Source organism: Xenopus tropicalis, chromosome 4, assembly GCF_000004195.4.
Source record: "Xenopus tropicalis strain Nigerian chromosome 4, UCB_Xtro_10.0, whole genome shotgun sequence".
NCBI classification, from domain to species: Eukaryota; Metazoa; Chordata; class Amphibia; order Anura; family Pipidae; genus Xenopus; species Xenopus tropicalis.
In genome coordinates this window covers 6,838,614-6,859,193 of record NC_030680.2, presented here as the reverse complement: position 1 = coordinate 6,859,193, position 20,580 = coordinate 6,838,614, and the positions used below count along the sequence as shown (strand labels likewise).

General features: G+C 42.5%; 1 protein-coding gene across 5 annotated transcripts in view; it reads left to right on the top strand.

Moving 5' to 3' along the window:
• Nucleotides 1–20,324, top strand: part of btbd10 (BTB (POZ) domain containing 10) — a 33,263-nt gene extending 12,939 nt beyond the window's left edge. For 4 of the 5 annotated variants that reach the window (XM_002936740.4, XM_012962086.3, XM_004913340.4 and 1 more), the window contains 7 exons: nt 4,730–4,926; nt 10,576–10,846; nt 14,045–14,147; nt 15,918–16,038; nt 17,984–18,181; nt 19,047–19,157; nt 19,351–20,324. In XM_002936740.4, the coding sequence (XP_002936786.1) occupies nt 4,730–4,926; nt 10,576–10,846; nt 14,045–14,147; nt 15,918–16,038; nt 17,984–18,181; nt 19,047–19,157; nt 19,351–19,661 (1,312 nt within the window). In that variant the 3' untranslated portion in view covers nt 19,662–20,324. Of the gene's footprint in view, nt 1–3,109; nt 3,355–4,729; nt 4,927–10,575; nt 10,847–14,044; nt 14,148–15,917; nt 16,039–17,983; nt 18,182–19,046; nt 19,158–19,350 lie in introns of those variants that run through there. The other variant, XM_004913339.4, reaches the window with a different exon arrangement.
• The last annotated feature ends 256 nt before the right edge of the window (nt 20,325–20,580 follow it).

The window sequence follows — 20,580 nt, the reverse complement described above, 5'->3', positions numbered from 1 at the left end:
ATATTCCCAGTATGAAGTAGGTGTATAACTGGGCAGCTGTATAAGCCGTCCCCATGGATATTACGCGAAAAGAGCTCTATATATAATTTTAGCACAGAAGCAAAAAAGATCAATAATAATCCATTACACACTTTAACACCAAACTAATTCCCTAATTACAGATGTAAAATATTTAACACCCAATCTAATGTGTGGGATTTATGTACTTCTCTTTGACCGATGGGATGTGAAAGTGGTAGGGAATGTACCGGCTCTATGGCGCGCCTGTTGCAAAGATTGATTTGTGCTCGGTACAACGGCCTCTATGATTCCAGATTGGATTAAATATTCATTTATGATCCCGGTTTCGCCAGCGACTGATCTAATGGAGTTCTGCATTATTAATTCAGTGGGTTTAACATCGGCGGCATAAATATCACAGGAGGCCAACGGCGTCTTTGCCGTGAAGCAGAAATGGCCTGTTTTTATATAGCGCTATATATGTTCCAAAAGATCCCCCTCCTCGTCTGCAATAAAGTAAGGTACGGGTGCATTTATGTAAACAGTAAATACATTTGTATATAAAGGTATGGGACCTGTTATCCAGAATGCTCGGGACCTAGGGTTTTCTGGATAATTTAACCATGAAATAAACCCAATAGGGCTGTTCTGCCCCAATAAGGGGTAATTATATCTTAGTTGGGATCAAGTACAGGTACTGTTTTATTATTACAGAGAAAAGGGAATCATTTAACCATGAAATAAACCCAATAGGGCTGTTCTGCCCCAATAAGGGGTAATTATATCTTAGTTGGGATCAAGTACAGGTACTGTTTTATTATTACAGAGAAAAGGGAATCATTTAACCATTAAATAAACCCAATAGGGCTCTTCTGCCCCCAACAAGGGGTAATTATATCTTAGTTGGGATCAAATACAGGTACTGTTTTATTATTACAGAGAAAAAGAACATTTTTAAAAATTTTAATTATTTTCTTATAATGGAGTCTATGGGAGATGGCCTTTCCGCAATTCAGAACTTACTGGATAATGGTTTTCCGGATAAGGGATCCCATACCTGTGTTTTGCTTCAGTCCAGGCCCCCTGATTTGCCCTAAAGGGCAAGAAATGAAACATTGCACAGTAGAAAATTATTGCTGAGGATATGTGAGCTTAATAGAGATATTGCTCGGAGCAACATACATTTTAAAGATACTGTTACAAGTAAGGGGGCTTAGACAGGATAAGCACAGTCACAACAAGAGGTCCCCCCACCTTTCATGATCTACTTTATACAGTGTAAATTGTTCTGACAACCAGATGGATTAAAGGAATCAAAGTGGTGCACTAATGCTGGCCTTACAGGGGCAGATTTAAGCTGCCGAGCCGTCAGCTTCTCAGCCCGCGTGTGGAGCTTTCCCAACTACCTCCTTGGCCCGAAACTCAGACAGATACCGGGCGGGTTTGAAAAATCCCATCAGGCAAAGACTGCTTTGTTGTGGTAACATAGTAACATAGTAAGTTAGGTTGAAAAAAGACACACGTCCATCACGTTCAACCATAATGTCTATATATAACCTGCCTAACTGCTAGTTGATCCAGAGGAAGGCAGAAAACTTCCCCTCTCCTGACAGGCCTGTGTAGGTCTCTGTTAGGATGCAGATCAGCCCAATTTGACGTTCTATATAGAGGGACAAAATGGGTAAAGCTCTGCTTGTGTAAACCCCCTTTTTTTTTTATTTTTAATCTGAGAAACACCGGAAGCCAAATTTGGAACCTCCACATAGACCTGTAAGCCACTGACTTGTGTTAAGGGGGTTGTTCAGCGCAAAATTAAATTTAGTATGTTGTAGAGAGTGCTATTCTGGAACAACTTGCATTGAATTTTGTAGCTTTTTATGCACCAACTCTCCAGTTTGGAATTGTAGCGGTTATATGGTTGCTAGGGGCCAAATTACTCTAGCAACTGAGCAGTGGCTGAAATGAGAAGCTAGAATATGAATAGGAGTGGGTGTGATTAGAAAGATAAGTAATAAAAAGTAACCGTAACAATGACACAGAAATAGTTGCTGCCGGGGACAGTGACCCCTATTTAAAAGCTGGAAAGCAAATAATTCAAAAAGGATAAAAAATGAAGATCAGTATAAACGTTGCTCAGGACTGGCCATTCTATAACATACTAAAAGCTGAACTACCCCTTTAAATAACTTATAAAAACACAAATAATATAAAAATGAAGACCAGTCACAAATTGTCTTATACTAAAAGATAATAAAAAGGTGAACAACCCCTTTAAAGGGGGGGGGGGTCACCTTTAAGTTAACTTTTAGTATTTTATAGACTGGCCAATTCTAAGCAACTTTTCAGTTAGTCTTTATTATTTATTGTTCTTCTGACTCTTTGCAGCTTCCAAATGCGGGTCACTGACCCCGGCAGCCAAACCCTATTGCTCTATGAGGCTCCAGTTTTATTGTTATTGTTACTTTTATACCTTATTATTCAACTTAAGCCCTCTTCTGTTCATATACCAGTCTCACATTCTGGTCGCTAAGGTCATTTGGTTCCTAGCAACTAGATAGCTGCCGCAACTACAAACTGGAGAGTTGCCGAACACAAACAACTACGACACATAATAAAAAATGAAGACCAATTGCAGATTGGTTACGTTACTAACATAAACCCGGCAGAGTCGGGCCCACGTAGCACTGATTAACTCATCTCTGCACAGTGGGAGTCATCTTATAACTCAGTCTGGAATCTCTCGAACAGTCCCCACGAGACATTAGACAGCAGGAGATAACAGAGCCGGTTGGAGGATGAAGGATCTGTCTGGGAAAGTGCCCACGTGGTTTCTAAAATTGCCTGAAATATGATTTACCCCAGCAGGTTTTCTCTCAATTGATTTCAATCCGAAGGCAAACAGCTTCCCATGAAGCAGCTGGCAGCGCCCCCCCCCCCTCCCTCCCTTATCTCCATATCCTGCCTACCACTCCGGGATGTCCAATAGCTTCTCTCTGATAGGGGCCGATAGCACAAAGGAGAGGCGGCGGGGCTGCCGACGTCAGGCAAAAGCCCGTCTGAGTCAGTGATTGTGTGAAAATCATTTGGATTAATATCTGGGAGGTGGTGTCTGAATCGCTGCCATTGAAGCACGAGGGGCAGAGGACAATGTGGGATTTTTTGATTTTTCCTTTCCCTTTACTACTGCTGCAGTAGCGCTCCATTAACATGATCGGAATAGGAGATATGGTGAAGTTTGCAAGGAATGCCCTGGCATCCTGAGCTGTCTTTCAAAGAGTCTTTGTTACACAGGACTTATTTCCTTTGTGCATTTATACCCAAGCTGTTCCCATGCCTGGCCGCTGCTTGGGTAAGGTTAGTATCCTACGAATAAGGGCTCTGGCACACGGGGAGATTAATCGCCCGCGACAAGGGAGATTTGTCGCGGGCGACTAATCTCCCCGTGTGCCAGAGCCCTAACTGTGCAAGCTGACACACGGAGCTACTTAGTTGCAGCTACTTTCATTGTCAAGGGCTAGAGGGATGATAATATAGTGCTGTTATCCATTGTTTTGCTTTACTGTGTTTTAATTCAAGCAGTGTTTACTGAATACAATATCAGGCACCTTATTCCCTCCTTACTTTGTGTGGAGATTTTTTATAAATAGTTATTAACCTGTGCCTTTTTCCAGCTTGAATGGGGCTACACAGCAGGGTATTTATATAAACTATAGTAGGGTTTCTGTAGCAAACACCCCAGCTGTACCAGTGCAGGAATGGCTGCCCCCGGGGCTACACAGCGGGGTATTTATATAAACTATAGTAGGGTTTCTGTAGCAAACACCCCAGCTGTACCGGTGCAGGAATGGCTGCCCCCGGGGCTACACAGCGGGGTATTTATATAAACTATAGTAGGGTTTCTGTAGCAAACACCCCAGCTGTACCAGTGCAGGAATGGCTGCCCCCGGGGCTACACAGCGGGGTATTTATATAAACTATAGTAGGGTTTCTGTAGCAAACACCCCAGCTGTACCAGTGCAGGAATGGCTGCCCCCGGGGCTACACAGCGGGGTATTTATATAAACTATAGTAGGGTTTCTGTAGCAAACACCCCAGCTGTACCGGTGCAGGAATGGCTGCCCCCGGGGCTACACAGCGGGGTATTTATATAAACTATAGTAGGGTTTCTGTAGCAAACACCCCAGCTGTACCAGTGCAGGAATGGCTGTCCCCGGGGCTACACAGCAGGGTATTTATATAAACTATAGTAGGGTTTCTGTAGCAAACACCCCAGCTGTAACAGTGCAGGAACGGCTGCCCCCGGGGCTACACAGCGGGGTATTTATATAAACTATAGTAGGGTTTCTGTAGCAAACACCCCAGCTTTACCAGTGCGGGAACGGCTGCCCCCGGGGCTACACAGCAGGGTATTTATATAAACTATAGTAGGGTTTCTGTAGCAAACACCCCAGCTGTACCAGTGCAGGAATGGCTGCCCCCGGGGCTACACAGTGGGGTATTTATATAAACTATAGTAGGGTTTCTGTAGCAAACACCCCAGCTGTACCAGTGCGGGAACGGCTGCCCCCGGGGCTACACAGCAGGGTATTTATATAAACTATAGTAGGGTTTCTGTAGCAAACACACCAGGTGTTACTGTTCCTTTAAGATTGTCACTGTTTGTATGGCTTGAACTGGGTTGACATTCATATTTTTGTATCATGAAGTTTCCCTTCTTTCTCCGTTACAGTACTCCATCACGAGGTGCTAGAGTAGGAGTAAGTAGCGCCAGAATGAGTCTCCATGGTGCCAACGGTGGACACGAGCGTTCGCGAGACAGACGCCGCTCTAGCGACAGGTCCAGGGATTCGTCACACGAAAGAGGAGAGAGTCAGCTCACTCCCTGTATCCGGAATGTAACATCACCCACAAGACAACATCAGAGCGGTAAGCTAATACAGAACCAGGCAAGAGATGTCATGGGGACTGAAGGCAATAAGGCTCAGTAACTAACCGTAATCCATAGCAACCTGATGATGAAATAATGATGCTGATGTGAGTTACTGTACTGTTAATAATTTACCAACATAGGTGCAAATATGGTAAGTCTTTAACATTGGGCTACTCAAATGTATGTCTGCCTGAGACGAGTTCATTAGAAATTCAGATGAACCAGCCCTTTGTTTTGTTTTGTTTGAATATGCTCATTTATTAGTCCAGATAAAATCGAATATTACAGTGTTTGGCTTCTGTCAATATATAACCGACCAGTACAGAACTATTTTATCCAGATAACCGTTACTGCTCCCTTGTGCATCGGGCAAAACTCTAGTTGGGATGATGTTCCTCGACTACATGCAGAAATGTGTTTTTCCTAATGGGGAATAACTGTTACCTCGTTGCTGAATGATTCCTAACAACCACGGTTATTGCTATATTGCACCTTTTCACATTGTTTCCTTATATTTGATCTCTGTTGAATACAAAGGCAAATGTCTGCCTCTTTTCAAGTGATAACCAGTCTGTTTCCTTTGTATTTGATCTTGAATACAAAGTCAAATGATCGGCGTTGATTCTCATTGTTTTGTAACTGAAACTTTCAGGGGCAATTCAGGTTATATGCCTAGTCGAGCAATAGACACAAGCAGTGTTCTGTAAGGGCAGAGATCGTCCAACCTTTTATACACGTGACCCTCATTCAAATGGAAAATTTTCAGAGAGCTCCAATGGGGTTTTTGATAGCCCCTATGTTTACCGGAAAGCTATTTCGGAGGAGTTACTTGCCCATGATAGCAGAGATCTATTGCGTGCGAATAACTCGGTTCATGGGTTCTTACCCTAAGGGCCATGGCAGACGGGGAGATTTGTCGCTGTGCTACAAATCTCCCTTGTCGCGGGCGACTAATCTCCCCGAAATGCCATCCCACCAGCGGGAATGTAAATTGCCGGTGGGATGGCATATGCGGCACCTTGATCACCCAAGTTGCCTCTCGAGACAACTTCTCCGATTTCGGCAAATCGCCAGGTAATGCCATCCCACCGGTGATTTACATTCTCGCTGGTGGGATGCCATTACGGGGAGATTAGTTGCGGGCGACTAATCTCCCCGTCTGCCGTGGCCCTAAAGGTGAAGACTCACAGAGCTACTAGTAGCAACTACATGTCAGGACTACTAAGAGCTTTGGCACATGGGGAGATTAGTCGCCCACGACAAATCTCCCTTGTTGCGGGCGACTTATTTCCCCGATATGACATTCCACCGGTGAACATGTAAATCGCCAGTGGGATGGTATACACGGCGGCGCGATCGCCGAAGTTGCCTCTCAAGGCAACTTTGGGGATTTCCGCAAATCGCGCTGCCGCGTATGCCACAGGCGATTTACATGTTCGCCGGTGGGATGTCATATCGGGGAGATTAGTCGCCCGCAACAAGGGAGATTTGTCGCGACAACTAATCTGTCTAACTAAACTAATCTGTCTCTACGTGTGTTTTAGCAGAGGCAATTCTCAGTATTGGCTATGCCAGCAAATTTTCTGGTGTTTAGTAGCCGTGACAAGTAGCTGCTACTAAGTAGCTCCGTGTGTCTTCATCCTAAGAATAATGGTAAAATTGTTGATTTTCCACTTTTTACATTTATAACACAGTAGCATGAAAGTAAATCAACAGAACACAGGGAAGGTGCAGTGTATTTAATATGTCTGTGCATAAATATCGTATCATGACATCATGTTACTGCTGATTCAAAATAGTTTTATTAACCCATTATGAACCTGGATTAGTATTACCCATGTTATTTTGGCAATGCGTATGGTGTTTGGTGTAGCTGAAAGGATAGTGTCAGTCCTCAGGAATTCATTTCAACACACATATAGATTGTAAGCTCTACGGGGCAGGGACCTCCATCCTCTTGTGTCTTTGACTCTTATCTTATTGCAACTGTAACTGTATCTTGTATTTATTGTTGTACTTTGTATTTATCTATTATCTTATTAACCCCCTGTTTGTATTAATGTATTCTACTGAACAGCGCTGCGTACATAAGTAGCACTTTATAAATAAAGATATACATACATACATACATACATACATACATACATACATACATACAAAGTGTAGAGGAGCCACAACTTCTCTTGACTTTGCTTTTCCAATCATAGCAGAACAGTAGTAAGGCATATTATGCCCCATAGAGCTTACAGTCTCAAAGTATCATAGTATCTATCTGTTCAATGGGGCCAAATTGGTCAGCTAGAGTGCAGGTTCTGTCTGTTTATGGGACAGCAGTAAGTGTTAATTCTCCGGAATAATGATTTTTTTTTATAAACGGGTGGCACGTTCCTCAAAATGGACTCTTACCCAGAGATCACTGCTGCTTACTAGATACACACTAAATTTGGCTTGTTTGAATAGCTGCCTACTGGATTATTTCTTGGAAGTTTCTATCCACCCTACCCAAAACTCTCTTCCTAGTGATTTGAAGTTGTAATAAGCTGTAATATGGTTTGATGTACAGGAATGGAGCCCTGTTATCCGGAAACTCGTTATCCAAAAAGTTCTAAATTATGGAAAGGCCATCTCCCATACACTCAATTTTAATCATATAATTCACATTTTTTTTTTTTTAGTATTTCCTTTTTCCCTGTAATATTAAAACAGTACTTTGTACTTGATCCCAACTAAGATATAATTACCCCTTATTGGGGCAGAACAGCCCTATTGGGTTTATTTAATGGTTAAATGATTCCCTTTTCTCTGTAATAATAAAACAGTACCTGTACTTGATCCCAACTAAGATATAATTACCCCTTATTGGGGGCAGAACAGCCCTATTGGGTTTATTTAATGGTTAAATGATTCCCTTTTCTCTGTAATAATAAAACAGTACCTGTACTTGATCCCAACTAAGATATAATGACCCCTTATTGGGGCAGAACAGTCCTATTGTGTTTAATTACTGTTTAAATCATTTTTTTAGTAGATTTAAGGTAGGGGATCCAAATTACGGAAAGACCCCAGGTCCCGAGCATTCTGGATAATGGGTCCCATACCTGTACTTGATTACAACTACATATAATGAATCCTTATTGGACGTAATACAATCCTATAGGGAAAGACCCCTTATCCGGAAAATCCCAGTTCCCGAGGCCGTCTGGATAACAGGTCCCATACCTGTAAATGCTTGTTCCCCTTACACCAGACTGAATTTTTCCAGCCCTTGGAAAGCTGCCATTAACAGAGCAGTGTCATCCAAAAATGAAATTACATCTATTTAATTTTAATACTAGTATTTCTACTTCACTTGTCCTTTTGCCGTATTTTACTTTGCCTTCAGTGAATGCTGCAGATATGAGAGATATAATTCACTGTAACATGGGGTTTATTTATCTATTGTCATCGCATTTTCATGTGATAATTACATCGGACAAGTAAGCAATAGGAGCCAGGGCACCTGAGAATGCAGCTTAAATAAATAGAGAATTTCCCTCATACCCAGCAGCAACTTCAGCCCCCTCGCTTCTTCATTACCTGCCTGCCCGTGACTCACCAGGCAATATTTAGAAATGTATTATAGTCAGAGATTAAAGGGCAAGCAACATCTACTTTAATGAGAAAAGAAATGCTGTAAAGCTCTGCCGGCTGATTATAGCTTATTATCGGCCATTTCAGGCATAAGTCTTATTAGAATCTATTAAACAAACAGAAATAAGAAATTTTCTATCTGCAGTTTCCCCAACCTGCGAATCACAAAAGACTGTAAAAACACTGTACATTTATTCTATGTCAATGTGCGTGTGTATATATATGTGTGTGTGTTCTCCCTAATCAGCCAATCATAACTTCTGGCATTGGCCTTGACCCTTAATTAACCAGATAAGTCAATTTAATATCAGTGATGTGATGGGGCGAAAGATTTGAAAAGCATAATATCATCCAGCCTTCTTAACCCAGTTCATAAATGAACCAAAAGTATATAAAAGATTTTATATATATATATATATATATATATATATATATATATATATATATATATATATATATATATATATATATATATATATATATATATATATATATATATAGGATGGCACACCGCTACATGACATACCTCGGGTGCTCGGTAAAGGGTTCCAATAGTATAAAAAAGACCAGCAACTCCGGGATTTCTTGTGAAAAATCAAAACATATATTCAAAGTAGCATAAACAGCCGACGTAACGTTTCGGTCCCCATCACCCTGAGAAAGGTGCCGATGGGGACCGAAACGTTACGTCGGCTGTTTATGCTACGACTCGACGATTGGCCAGGTTAAAAGATTTTGATCGGGCGCCATTGAAGGAGGTAGAATTTCTATTGTTTCTACCTCCATATGTGACAATTCAGCCCTGAACGTCAGTCAATGGTCGCACAAAACATCGAAAATTGCTACGTGTATGGCCACCTTGAGGGCTCTGGCACACGGGGAGATTAGTCGCCCGCGACAAAACTCCCTGTTCGCGGGCGACTAATCTCCCCAGATTGCCATCCCACCGCCGAAAATGTAAATCGCCGGTGGGATGGCACACGCTGAAATCGCGCAAGTTGCCTCGAGAGGAAACTTGCGTGATTTCACTGAAATCGTGCCGCCGCATATGCCATCCCACTGGCGTTTTACATTTTCGCTGGTGGGATGGCATTTAGGGGAGATTAGTCGCCCGAGACACAGGAGATTTGTCACGGGCGACTAATCTCCCCGTGTGCCAGAGCCCTAAGGCTGAAGACACATTGGGCTACTAGTAGCAGCTACCTGGCTACTAAACTCCAGAAAATCCCCTGCCATAGACAATACTGAGAATTGCCTCTGCTAAAACACACGTAGAGACAATTATCTGTAAATGATCAGCACTGTCTTTTTTAGTAGCCACAACAAATAGCTGCTACTAGTAGCCCCGTGTGTCTTCATTCTAAGGGTGAAGACACTTGGAGCTACTTAGTAGCAGCTTCTTGTCACGGCTACTAAATGCCAGAAAATCCCCTGCCATAAACAATAGTGAGAATTGCCTCTGCTAAAACACACACAGAGACAATTATCCATAAATGATCAGCATTGTCTGTTTTAGTAGCCACAACAAGTAGCTGCTACTAGTGGCTCTGGGTGTCTTCACCCTTATGGTGCACACAGAAATTTGTGCCGATACAGTGAATTTATTGGGTGGGAGGATAAGGCTCTATCTCTGTATTTAGATGTTGTTTATATTGGTATGGGATCTTTTTGTCTGGAAACATAAGCAAACCAATCCTTTTGTTTTTTAAATGTCTAAATATTTGTTACAACTGTGCTCCAAAATGATGGGAAGGTTCCTTATAAGCAACACCCCAGCATTCCAGATAATAGATCCCATTCCTGTTAACCACGTTTCACTTTCTTGTGTACAGTATTAAGTATAATTCTTCCGGGAATAAGTTCAAATGTGCGGTATTGAATTCAATTATGTTACTGCTGTTAGCACTTTGCACCTTCAAATTCCCGGCAAAGCGTCTGCTTGAGGCATTCACTGGTTTCTCTAATTCACTTTGCAGCACCGGAAATTGAAACAAACCCTTGATTCTCTTTTGTAGATCGAGAGAAGGAATACAGTTCATCCCGGCCAAGCAGTCCCCGCCCACAGAAAACTTCCCCGAATGGTTCCAGTAGTAGCAGGAACAGTAGCCAGTCCAGTTCAGATGGCATTTGTAAGGCGGCTGGGGAGATGGTATTTGTGTACGAGAATGTGAAAGAAGGAGCTCGGAGTTTGCGCACGTCTGAACGGGTCACACTAATAGTGGACAATACCAGATTTGTTGTAGATCCATCTATATTCACTGCGCAGCCAAACACAATGTTGGGCAGGTTTGTCCTTATTCTTTATTTTATTTGGCTTCCTTCTCTTTAAGATACTGACACATATCCATGACGTTATTGCCAGACTACTGGGAAAACCGTGAGGCGAAAGGTGGCCATACACAAGCAGGTTTCGGCTGCCAATTTTGGTCCTTCAGATCGATTCGGCAGCTTATCTGCCTGTGTATGGGCACCCCCGACAGGCCTACTCAACTAAAATTGGCCAGACAGGTTTGATTTTCCGTCGGTTTGGGGACCACATCAGCTCATTTGTTTGGTCCTTGACGGTTCCTGCTGTTGTAAATCCAATTAGCCCGATATCACCCACCCCTTAGGTGGGCACTTTGGGAAGGTCCGAGCGGATCTTACCATGTATGGCCACCTTAACTTCATTTAAAGATTTCATGGGGCAGACCTGTCATAGTGTGAGAGCTCATCACAGAAAAATGTACTCACTCTATTTATTCCTAAGGGCAGTGCTGTCCAACTGGCGACCCCCCTCTGTGTGGCCCCCCACCTGTCTGGCTGCTTTGATGGCTTACTCTTGTGTAAGCTTTAAATGGTATCAGTACTGTGATTAACTTCCCCCCCTGCATGGTTCTCACCTCAGATTCAGGCTGTAATCCTCCTGTATTGTTTAAATATGTAATCCCCTGTGTTTTTCACACCTTTTAGTTTCTGCATTGTTCACCCCCTGCAGTGTTCACACCTCAGGCTCAGGCTGTAATCACCCCCATTGTTCCCCTGTTCACACCTCAGGAGCAGTAGAAACCCACAAATAATCCCTGCACACTACAAAAAGAACATATACTGAGGTGGTACTGCAATTAAAAAGTTTTTTTAATATATAGTTATTGTGCAGACTGTAGGAGCAGTGCCATCATTGTGTCACTGTAGGCTGCCTGTGTGTGCCATACACACAGGCATCATAGGGCAAGCAGAGTATGGCACACACAGGCAGGGTCGGGAAGGCAGAGTATGGCACACACAGGCAGGGTAGGGAAGGCAGAGTATGGCACACACAGGCAGGGTAGGGAAGGCAGAGTATGGCACACACAGGCAGGGTAGGGAAGGCAGAGTATGGCACACACAGGCAGAGTATGGCACACAGGCAGGGTAGGGAAGGCAGAGTATGGCACACACAGGCAGAGTATAGCACACACAGGCCAAGTATGGCACAAACCAGCCAAGAATGGCAAACACAGTGAAAGTATGGCACACTCAGGCAGGGTAGGGAAGGCAGAGTATGGCACACACAGGCAGGGTAGGGAAGGCAGAGTATGGCACACACAGGCAGAGTATGGCACACACAGGCAGGGTAGGGAAGGCAGAGAATGGCACACACAGGCAGAGTATGGCACACACAGGCAGAGTATGGCATAAACCAGCCAAGAATGGCAAACACAGTGAAAGTATGGCACACGCAGGCAGGGTAGGGAAGGCAGAGTATGGAACACACAGGCAGGGTAGGGCAGGCAGAGTATGGCACACACAGGCCAAGTATGGCACAAACCAGCCAAGTATGGCACACAGGCAGGCAGAGTATGGCAGGTTTTTGCTGTTCTACAACCATTAATATGGGTATGGTCATGTGATAACATGGGTGTGGTTTCAAGTTTGTGCGGTTTCAAAAAGGGGAGTGGTCAAAACTGGCTTCCATTATCGGCCCTCCACCACGCAGGTCGAAAAAATTCCGGCCCTCGGTACAACAGAAGTTGGACAGCACTGCCTAAGGGTATTAATGAATAGGTGAAAGTTAGAGTTCACCATCTGATGAATACTCTTCTAAAAACCACATAGGAATGGAGAGTGAGTGAATATTTCTGTGGTGAGCTTGAATGGGCAACACCGAAGGACCTCCCCGATCAACATCTGATGTCGATTGGGCAGGTTCGATTTCTCTGTCTGGTCTGGGTCTGCATCGGCTCGTTGATGTGGCCCCCAATCCAACGGCGCCCACACCCGCCATTTTAATTTAATCTTTTGGTTTTGGGGCTAAAAGATAGAATAAGCCCAATATCGTCCACCCATAGCTGGGCATATCGGGAGAAGATCCACTCGCTTGGCAACCTCACCCAAGGAACGGATCTTACAGCGTATGGCCACGTTACACAGGGCATTTTGTCCTGTTACCTACAGTTATGTGGGCACATGGCAGCATATTTGGGCAGCAGTTAATGTTTGCCCATGCCTCTGCCCAAAACAAGCACTTTCCAAGGACATAATCAATCTTCCTGATGGCCTTGATATTTTCAGTGGCCTTTCATTCTTACAAAGATTAATAAATGAATTTACAGGTCAGAAGGGAGTGGAGTATTGCTGTTCTGCAAAATAAAATTCCAGGCTCAGCGTTATTTTCAGTCAAGGGATCCAGTCAAGTTCTTATTTGTGCTTGAAATCAATGCATTTCATAGAAAAAAATGCATAGACTGTCTTGTAAAAAGGATATGGTGGCTTTCTCCCTGGTTTTTACATCCCAGTGGTTGGGTCAAAAACCTGCAGTCAGTGTATCCTGAATGCTAACACTTGTTGGTTACTCTGAAAGCACTGTGTTTTATATAACACTCGCCTGAATCAGATCTGTGTATCATCATACAGATGAGTGGTTATAATGCATTACACTTCTTGGTTAAGTCTGCTAACCATAGCTAACTACCTATGTAGAGACAATTGTCTCTCACAGAGTGGTCCATGTGGATTCCTCATCCACGGACTACATACTACATACCACCTCCATGGTGCTTGTTTGATGGGATTTTCCTCCCAGCCCTATCAATATCTGACCCGATATACACTAATTTGGGCTCAGACAATTAGGCTGCCGACATAATCAGGAGTGGCCAAGTTGATAACCTAAACTTACCCAAGATCTCTGCAAAGTTGTTAAAAATAAGCCACAGTGACTTACAATTCTCCTTCATCATGCTTTATTGGCACGCAAGCAAATTACAGTATTAGTGAGCTGCCTTGCAGCGGGGTTTGTGCCTGTTCTGTCACCTAGAATTATTGACCACTGAATGAAAAGGGCATCCGTGCGTAGCTGTGATTGGTCTCCGAATGTGGCCCCCCTAATGATTACCTTGCAGTGTCGCCGAGCATACTTTATAGCCAAGTCACTGAAGGAAGAATAAAAAGCTGCGATAGCTGTGGGGGCTGCTTTATTTCCTTCTCATTTGCACTGAATCTTATAATGGTTTTGTCACACAGGATGTTTGGATCAGGCAGAGAACATAATTTCACACGTCCCAATGACAAGGGGGAATACGAGGTGGCAGAAGGAATCAGTTCCACAGTGTTTCGGGCAATTTTGGTGAGCATTTGTGTGTGCTGTTTTTGTCCTGTGAGCAGATCAACAGAGTATGTTTAACTGCAGGGATTTCTATATTCAGAACATTCTGACACTGATAGGGTTCCATTGATTGGTTAGTCGGAGCTGTTTAGTTGTAATAATCTTTTACAGTGGTCTTAGGGAGAACATATGCCAAATTTCTTATTATTACAGAAAGGGAATACATGGGATATTACTTGAACATTCAGATACATAAAATGAATTAACTTGAGTTTAGGAAGGGAATGTTCGATGGCTAGAGCGTGGCAGATGTTGGAGGAAATTAAAAAAATAAATTTCCTGCAGATTTGGTGGTGGTTAATCCAGTAAATAAACTCATCGTGTGTGGGAGCAGGACAAAGCAATTTTAAGAACTAAATAAAGCATCTCATTGTCTAGCTAGATGAACGGGAATTATAAATATATATAAATATAATACACAAGATGAATATCCTGTACGTTATGCCCTTATAAACAATGCTCAGAGATGTCCTGAGTTAGTTGGTGCTCAGTGATATCATAATATCTCTCTATTTTACAATAGGAGTACATTATACTATATACATACTATTCCACTTATCATGGAGCTATTTTTATTTCCACAATAATACCATAGTCCCTTCAAAAATACTGCGTTATACACTACTAATAGATCAGAAGCATGTCGCGGAACATTAAAATCACCCACCGTAAAATGCATTAAACCCAGCATAACAGCAGCTATTAATGTCATCTCTGCCCTTAAATCTCTGATGCTGTCGAGCAGCCTTGTGCGTAGCTGAGTCACTCGCTGCATGCTTTCTACGTAACGTATTGCGAGCAGATCTGCAGCGGTGACTAATGTATCGATCAATACTCCCAGGGCGCAGTTAGAGAGAGAAAAAAGCAAAAGCGTTCACTTTTGCCCCATTGGACATATTTGCCATAAGCTGTCCTTCAGATATGATTGCAGTTTATGGCAACTATCGAACAAATCTTTAATTCCGTTTCCAAGAAAACGGAACTAGCAGTGTACCAGGAATTGCACCCCTGTCTCTTTTAGCTTCAGCAGTCATTAGTATTGACATTATAATTCCCATACACAGGCAGTTTTAAGCTGCTTATTCAGGTTCTTCAGGCTAAATTGGCACCTTATCTGCCCCTGTATGGGCTCCTCTGATGGGCCTACCCTACTAATATCTGGCCAGTTGGGCAGTTTTGACTTTACCGTCCGATCGAGAACCATATTGTTGATGCGCTTCTCGCTCCAATGGCTTGTAGTCCCATCCTTGTAATTCAATCGTTTTGCCCTAAGAATTGAATTAGTGACCAAATTATCCCGATATCGCCCACCTTAGGTAGGAATATCAGGAGAAAGATCTGCTCATTTGGCAACCTCACCAACCAAGTATTGGCCACCATTATCCATGGACCAGTACTGAATGGGCTCATGTGTTCTTCATTTAGTTTAGCCAAGTAGAGTCTTATAGACCAATGAACTTCTGGAAAGTAGTGAACCTTTTTAGTAAGTTTTTAATTTGCTCATGGATGTAACAAAGGCAGTTTAGAAACCTCGTTTTCAGTCAAGGTTTCTGATTGGTCTCTGGTCTGTGAAGTGTTTGCATAGATGGTTGATATATAATCCATTATAGACGTCGGTTACCTCCATATTCTCACCCTCAAGACGCAGTGTCATTGTCTGTCTTAAATTCTGCTGGGCGCGTTGTTACCTCAAATTCATTTTTATTTGTATTTTTTATAATTTTTTATAAGGATTACTACAAGACTGGAATAATCCGTTGCCCTGATGGAATATCAATTCCTGAGCTAAGGGAGGCTTGTGACTATCTGTGTATCTCATTTGACTATAGCACTATCAAATGCAGAGACCTCAGTAAGTATGACGGCGGGAGATCCCTTTCCCAAAACAAGGTGCCGGGCATCTCTCTCTCTCTCTTCTGTACCCTGTTATTAATCGGTTCTGATCATCTAATTTCTAACATTCTGAAGCCTTGTGCCTTGCCTTCTCGCCCTGTATTGCTTTCCTTCCAACTTCATCTTTTATTTCCCCTTTAATATTCGCCACCTGTACTTCACAGAAACAGTGAATGCATTCATTTAGCGATCTGTTACCGTGTCCTTATTTGCCATTTGTACTTCTGATTTCCAAAAGAAACGTCGTAAACACCTGAACAAGCAAAAGAGGCTTTTTCTATCCGTGACCCTATGCCTAATTACCACTGTATAGACTTTAGGCTTTAGTCCTTTGGTTTTACTTTTCTTTATTAAAGAATGAGAAACACAAAGGGGCAGATTTATAAAAATGTAAGACTAGAGCTCACTACCAATTTATTTGCCTACTTTCTATTCATTCCTATGGGATTTGTAGAAATGTATTTATCGCTGGGTGAAAGTTAGGGGTCACCATTTGATAAATACGCTTTTAAAAATCCCATAGGAATAAATAGAAAGTGAGTGAATTTTTTGTGGTGAGCCCTAATCTCACATTTCAATAAATCTGCCCCCAAAGTGTAGATATTTTCTTTGAGTCCTTGATTTTAAGTTTAATGTCCCATTGAATGAGTAAAGGTGGCCATACACGGGCCAATTCTAGCTGCCGATATCGGTCCCTTAGACTGACTCGGCAGCTTATCAGCCCGTGTATGGGCACTAACGACAGGCGTGCCGGACCGATATCTGGCCTGAAATTGGCCAGATATCAATTGGGCAGGTTTAAAAATTTAGTCTGATGCGGTCCCCGAACCAACTGCGCCTATACCCGTCGTTCTAATTCGATCGCTTGGCCCCAGGGCCAAACAACCAAATTAGCCTTAATTAGCTCGATATTGCCCTCCCGTAGGTGGGGATATCGGGAGAAGATCCGCTCACTTGGCGACCTCTCCAAGCGAGCGGATCTCTGCGTGTATGGCCACCTTTAGTTGCCCATGATAGATCTCTGCTACCACAGGCTAAATATTTAACTCTGGTAATTTGCACAGTTACCGGTTTATCAGGTTTTTAAACCCAATCAGACCAACTCATGCCTTGAACTTCCATCTATACTCATATGTTTGGACTGGAGAGCAAATGTCTATTAGTTTGTGAGTGAGTGAGTGAGTGTGTGTGCACCCTATTTTTCTTTTTCCTTCTATCACACATAGTTTTGTCTGTGATAAATCTGACCTCGAGCAAAGCATTTCTGTGACCTTCAGCTGTTCTGCATGTAAAAGCCCTATCTGCTATTCCCACACACACACAGAAGACTTACAAAAGACCCATATTTGTGCTGTATAACTGGGTAGAATTGGTCGGGGACTGAATATTATAAATTGTAAATTTTAACACCAGTGAGTGTTGCGGGGGACAGCAGTTTTCTTATGCATGCCTTTGTGCTTTGGAAAGTGACCCCCAGGGCCATGTAGCACAGTCTCGGCATTTATAGAGAAATGAAATGCTGTCGGCTGAGATCTTCAAATATACATAGGAGTCTCATTAGCCCCCAATTAAAGTGATGTCTCAGCCATTTGAATCCTGTTAAGGTCCTTTGGGGAGGGTAAATGTGGACTGCATTTGTCTTGGTGTTCCCAAGCAGCAGTTGTGTTAGATTGTACATCTTCTGCCCCATTCCTGTTTTCCTATGAGACTACTTGGTGCTTAACACTTGGGAAGGTGGCATAATGATGCTTTTACTTTCCCAGCAGTTTGGGGACACATATTAGTCTGCACTAGGCAATAGCTGGCTAATTACTGTGTTTGCTTCAACAGAGAGTAACTCATTTTACAGTGTAGCAGGCTTACAGAACTGTCATTACTTTATTTTTCTCTTCCCCCCCCCCCAGGTGCCCTTATGCATGAATTATCAAACGATGGAGCCCGTCGGCAATTCGAGTTTTACCTAGAGGAGATGATCCTCCCCTTGATGGTAGCCAGCGCTCAGAGTGGGGAACGCGAATGTCACATTGTCGTCCTGACTGATGATGATGTTGTGGATTGGGATGAAGAGTACCCTCCGCAGATGGGGGAGGAATATTCCCAAAGTATGTGCTTTCAGATGTTTGTGAGATGTGATAGAATGGGCTATACTTACTAGGTACGCACCGAATACACTGTTTTGGAATCCTTCGTAAAAGGCTGAATATTGAATTTAATGTGTATCAAGCTACGGTGCAGGGGGGTTAAAAAGAACTACTTAAACTTCTGTGTTTATGTGATGAAAAGCCACAGTTGCTTTCTGAGGCTACAGTTTTATTGTTATTAGTTATGCTTTCTATGCAGGCCTTTTCCTGTTCATCTTTCAGTCTCTGGTTCAGACCACTGTCTGGTTGCTAAGGCAGTTTGCACCCTAGCAACCACATAGTTGCTGAAATTCCAAACTGGAGAACTGCTTAAGAAATGACTAAAAAAAATTTGAAGACCAATTGCATTGTCTATATCATAGTAAAAGCTCATTGAAAGGTAAACTGCTCCTAAAACTGCTTTAAAACATCTCAATATTACTGTTACATGTAAGAACCACATTGGCCCATTGATGTGGTCCTGACAGCCTGCATTTACCTTTGTTATGAGCTAATTGGCCTGAGGGCCATCTCAAGGTGGTCAAATCTGGGAAACGACTGGATGTTTAGGTGTATGCTCAGGTTTAGAAGGAGATAAAAGGAGAAATTCTGTGGGAAGGCTTGCCCAAACTCCTAGACTTTATGTAAAATGTGTTTCTTTATTTTAGAGTATTCATATTTCGGAATGCATGGTGCAAATGTAGAAACCATTTTACATATGGCAGATTCATGGTCCGAAAGCATTAACCTTTGAGTTAAACTGAAGGCCAAGCTAAAAAAAAAAAAAAAATTAATTTGCCCTTTGGTCCAGCTGTATCTATATTGATGTTTGTTTTCTCTCTCCTAGTTATTTACAGCACCAAACTGTACAGATTTTTCAAGTACATAGAAAACAGAGACGTGGCCAAATCAGTTCTGAAGGAGAGAGGTCTTAAAAAGATCCGTCTTGGTATTGAAGGTAAGGTTAAAGGGGAACTAAAATAAAAATGTGATTAAAATCAATTTATAAAAATGAATTGTTTCTGCCTGTAAATGAAGCCTTGATAGTCGTGTTGAGATCTGATGAGATGGATAGTTATAACGTGGAAGGGAATGGGCACCGGGTGGATCTCAAGGCTAAGGAAGGATTTATTCTTATTTTCCATTTATAGGTTACCCAACATACAAGGAGAAGGTGAAGAAGCGGCCAGGTGGGAGGCCCGAGGTCATATACAACTATGTGCAGAGACCCTTTATCAGGATGTCATGGGAGAAAGAGGAAGGCAAAAGCCGCCATGTGGACTTTCAGTGCGTGAAGAGCAAGTCGATCACTAACCTCGCCGCCGCCGCTGCCGACATCCCACAGGACCAGCTGGTAGTCATGCACCCAACACCCCAGGTGGACGAGCTGGATATCTTACCCAATCACCCTCCGCCTTGCAACAACGACATGGACCCTGACGGCCCAAACTCCACTTCCTAACTGTTACCTTTTTCCAATATGGGAACAATATGGTGGAAGGCCTTGTAAGCTCCAAGTCCTTTAAAATCAGACGACCCATGGCAGTTTGCCATCAGGAGATAAGCGGCCACTGGGTCAAGCCGACTGCAACACGTGGCCAATGCAGGCAGCACAGCTCACCGTTTCCTACAATCATTACGAACAGTCGGGAGCGCAACCCCCGAACCGGTCAAGTCGCACAGCAGCAGTGTCTCGTGTTTGTACAATGCCTATGAACTGTCTTGGTTTTGCGGTGTGGAGACTTTTTTTTTTTTACTTTTAAGACCAAAGGAACACGTGGAAAGCAATTCATCTGTTCTCTTTGTTCAAATGTATTGATTCTCTTTAGTGGGTTTGTAAAAGCTGGTGGTCTCTAGGCAGGGCATAATCCCCCCTCACCCACCTTTTCTGTTTTTTTCAGGAGCCCTTCTAAACCAACAGGAGCATCCAAACCTCCCTGATATGGGCCGAGCCCCATAAGCATCATACATAGTGGCACTTTAATGGTTTCCAATTGGTGTTTGTCATATTTTATAGTCCTATTGTATAATACTAATTTGCAAAAAAAAGTATAATCTATCCAAAAAAAAAAAACCCTTTCTTTTGGCTTTATAAATATATATATTCACAATCCCTTTAAATGTATTAATTTTGATTGAGCACATATTGCTTTATTTAAACCACTGGAATATTTAGTATAAGCAGATTTTGTTTCCACCTATGACTGTTTGACTAGTGTGCATATGGGTATGTATGTGTGTGTGTGCACATATCTATCTCTATATTTATCTATAGATATCTATATAGATTATATATCTATCTATCTATCTATGTATCTATAGATATATATAGATATATATTTAGATAGATATAAAAATAAATAAATATATATTTAGATATA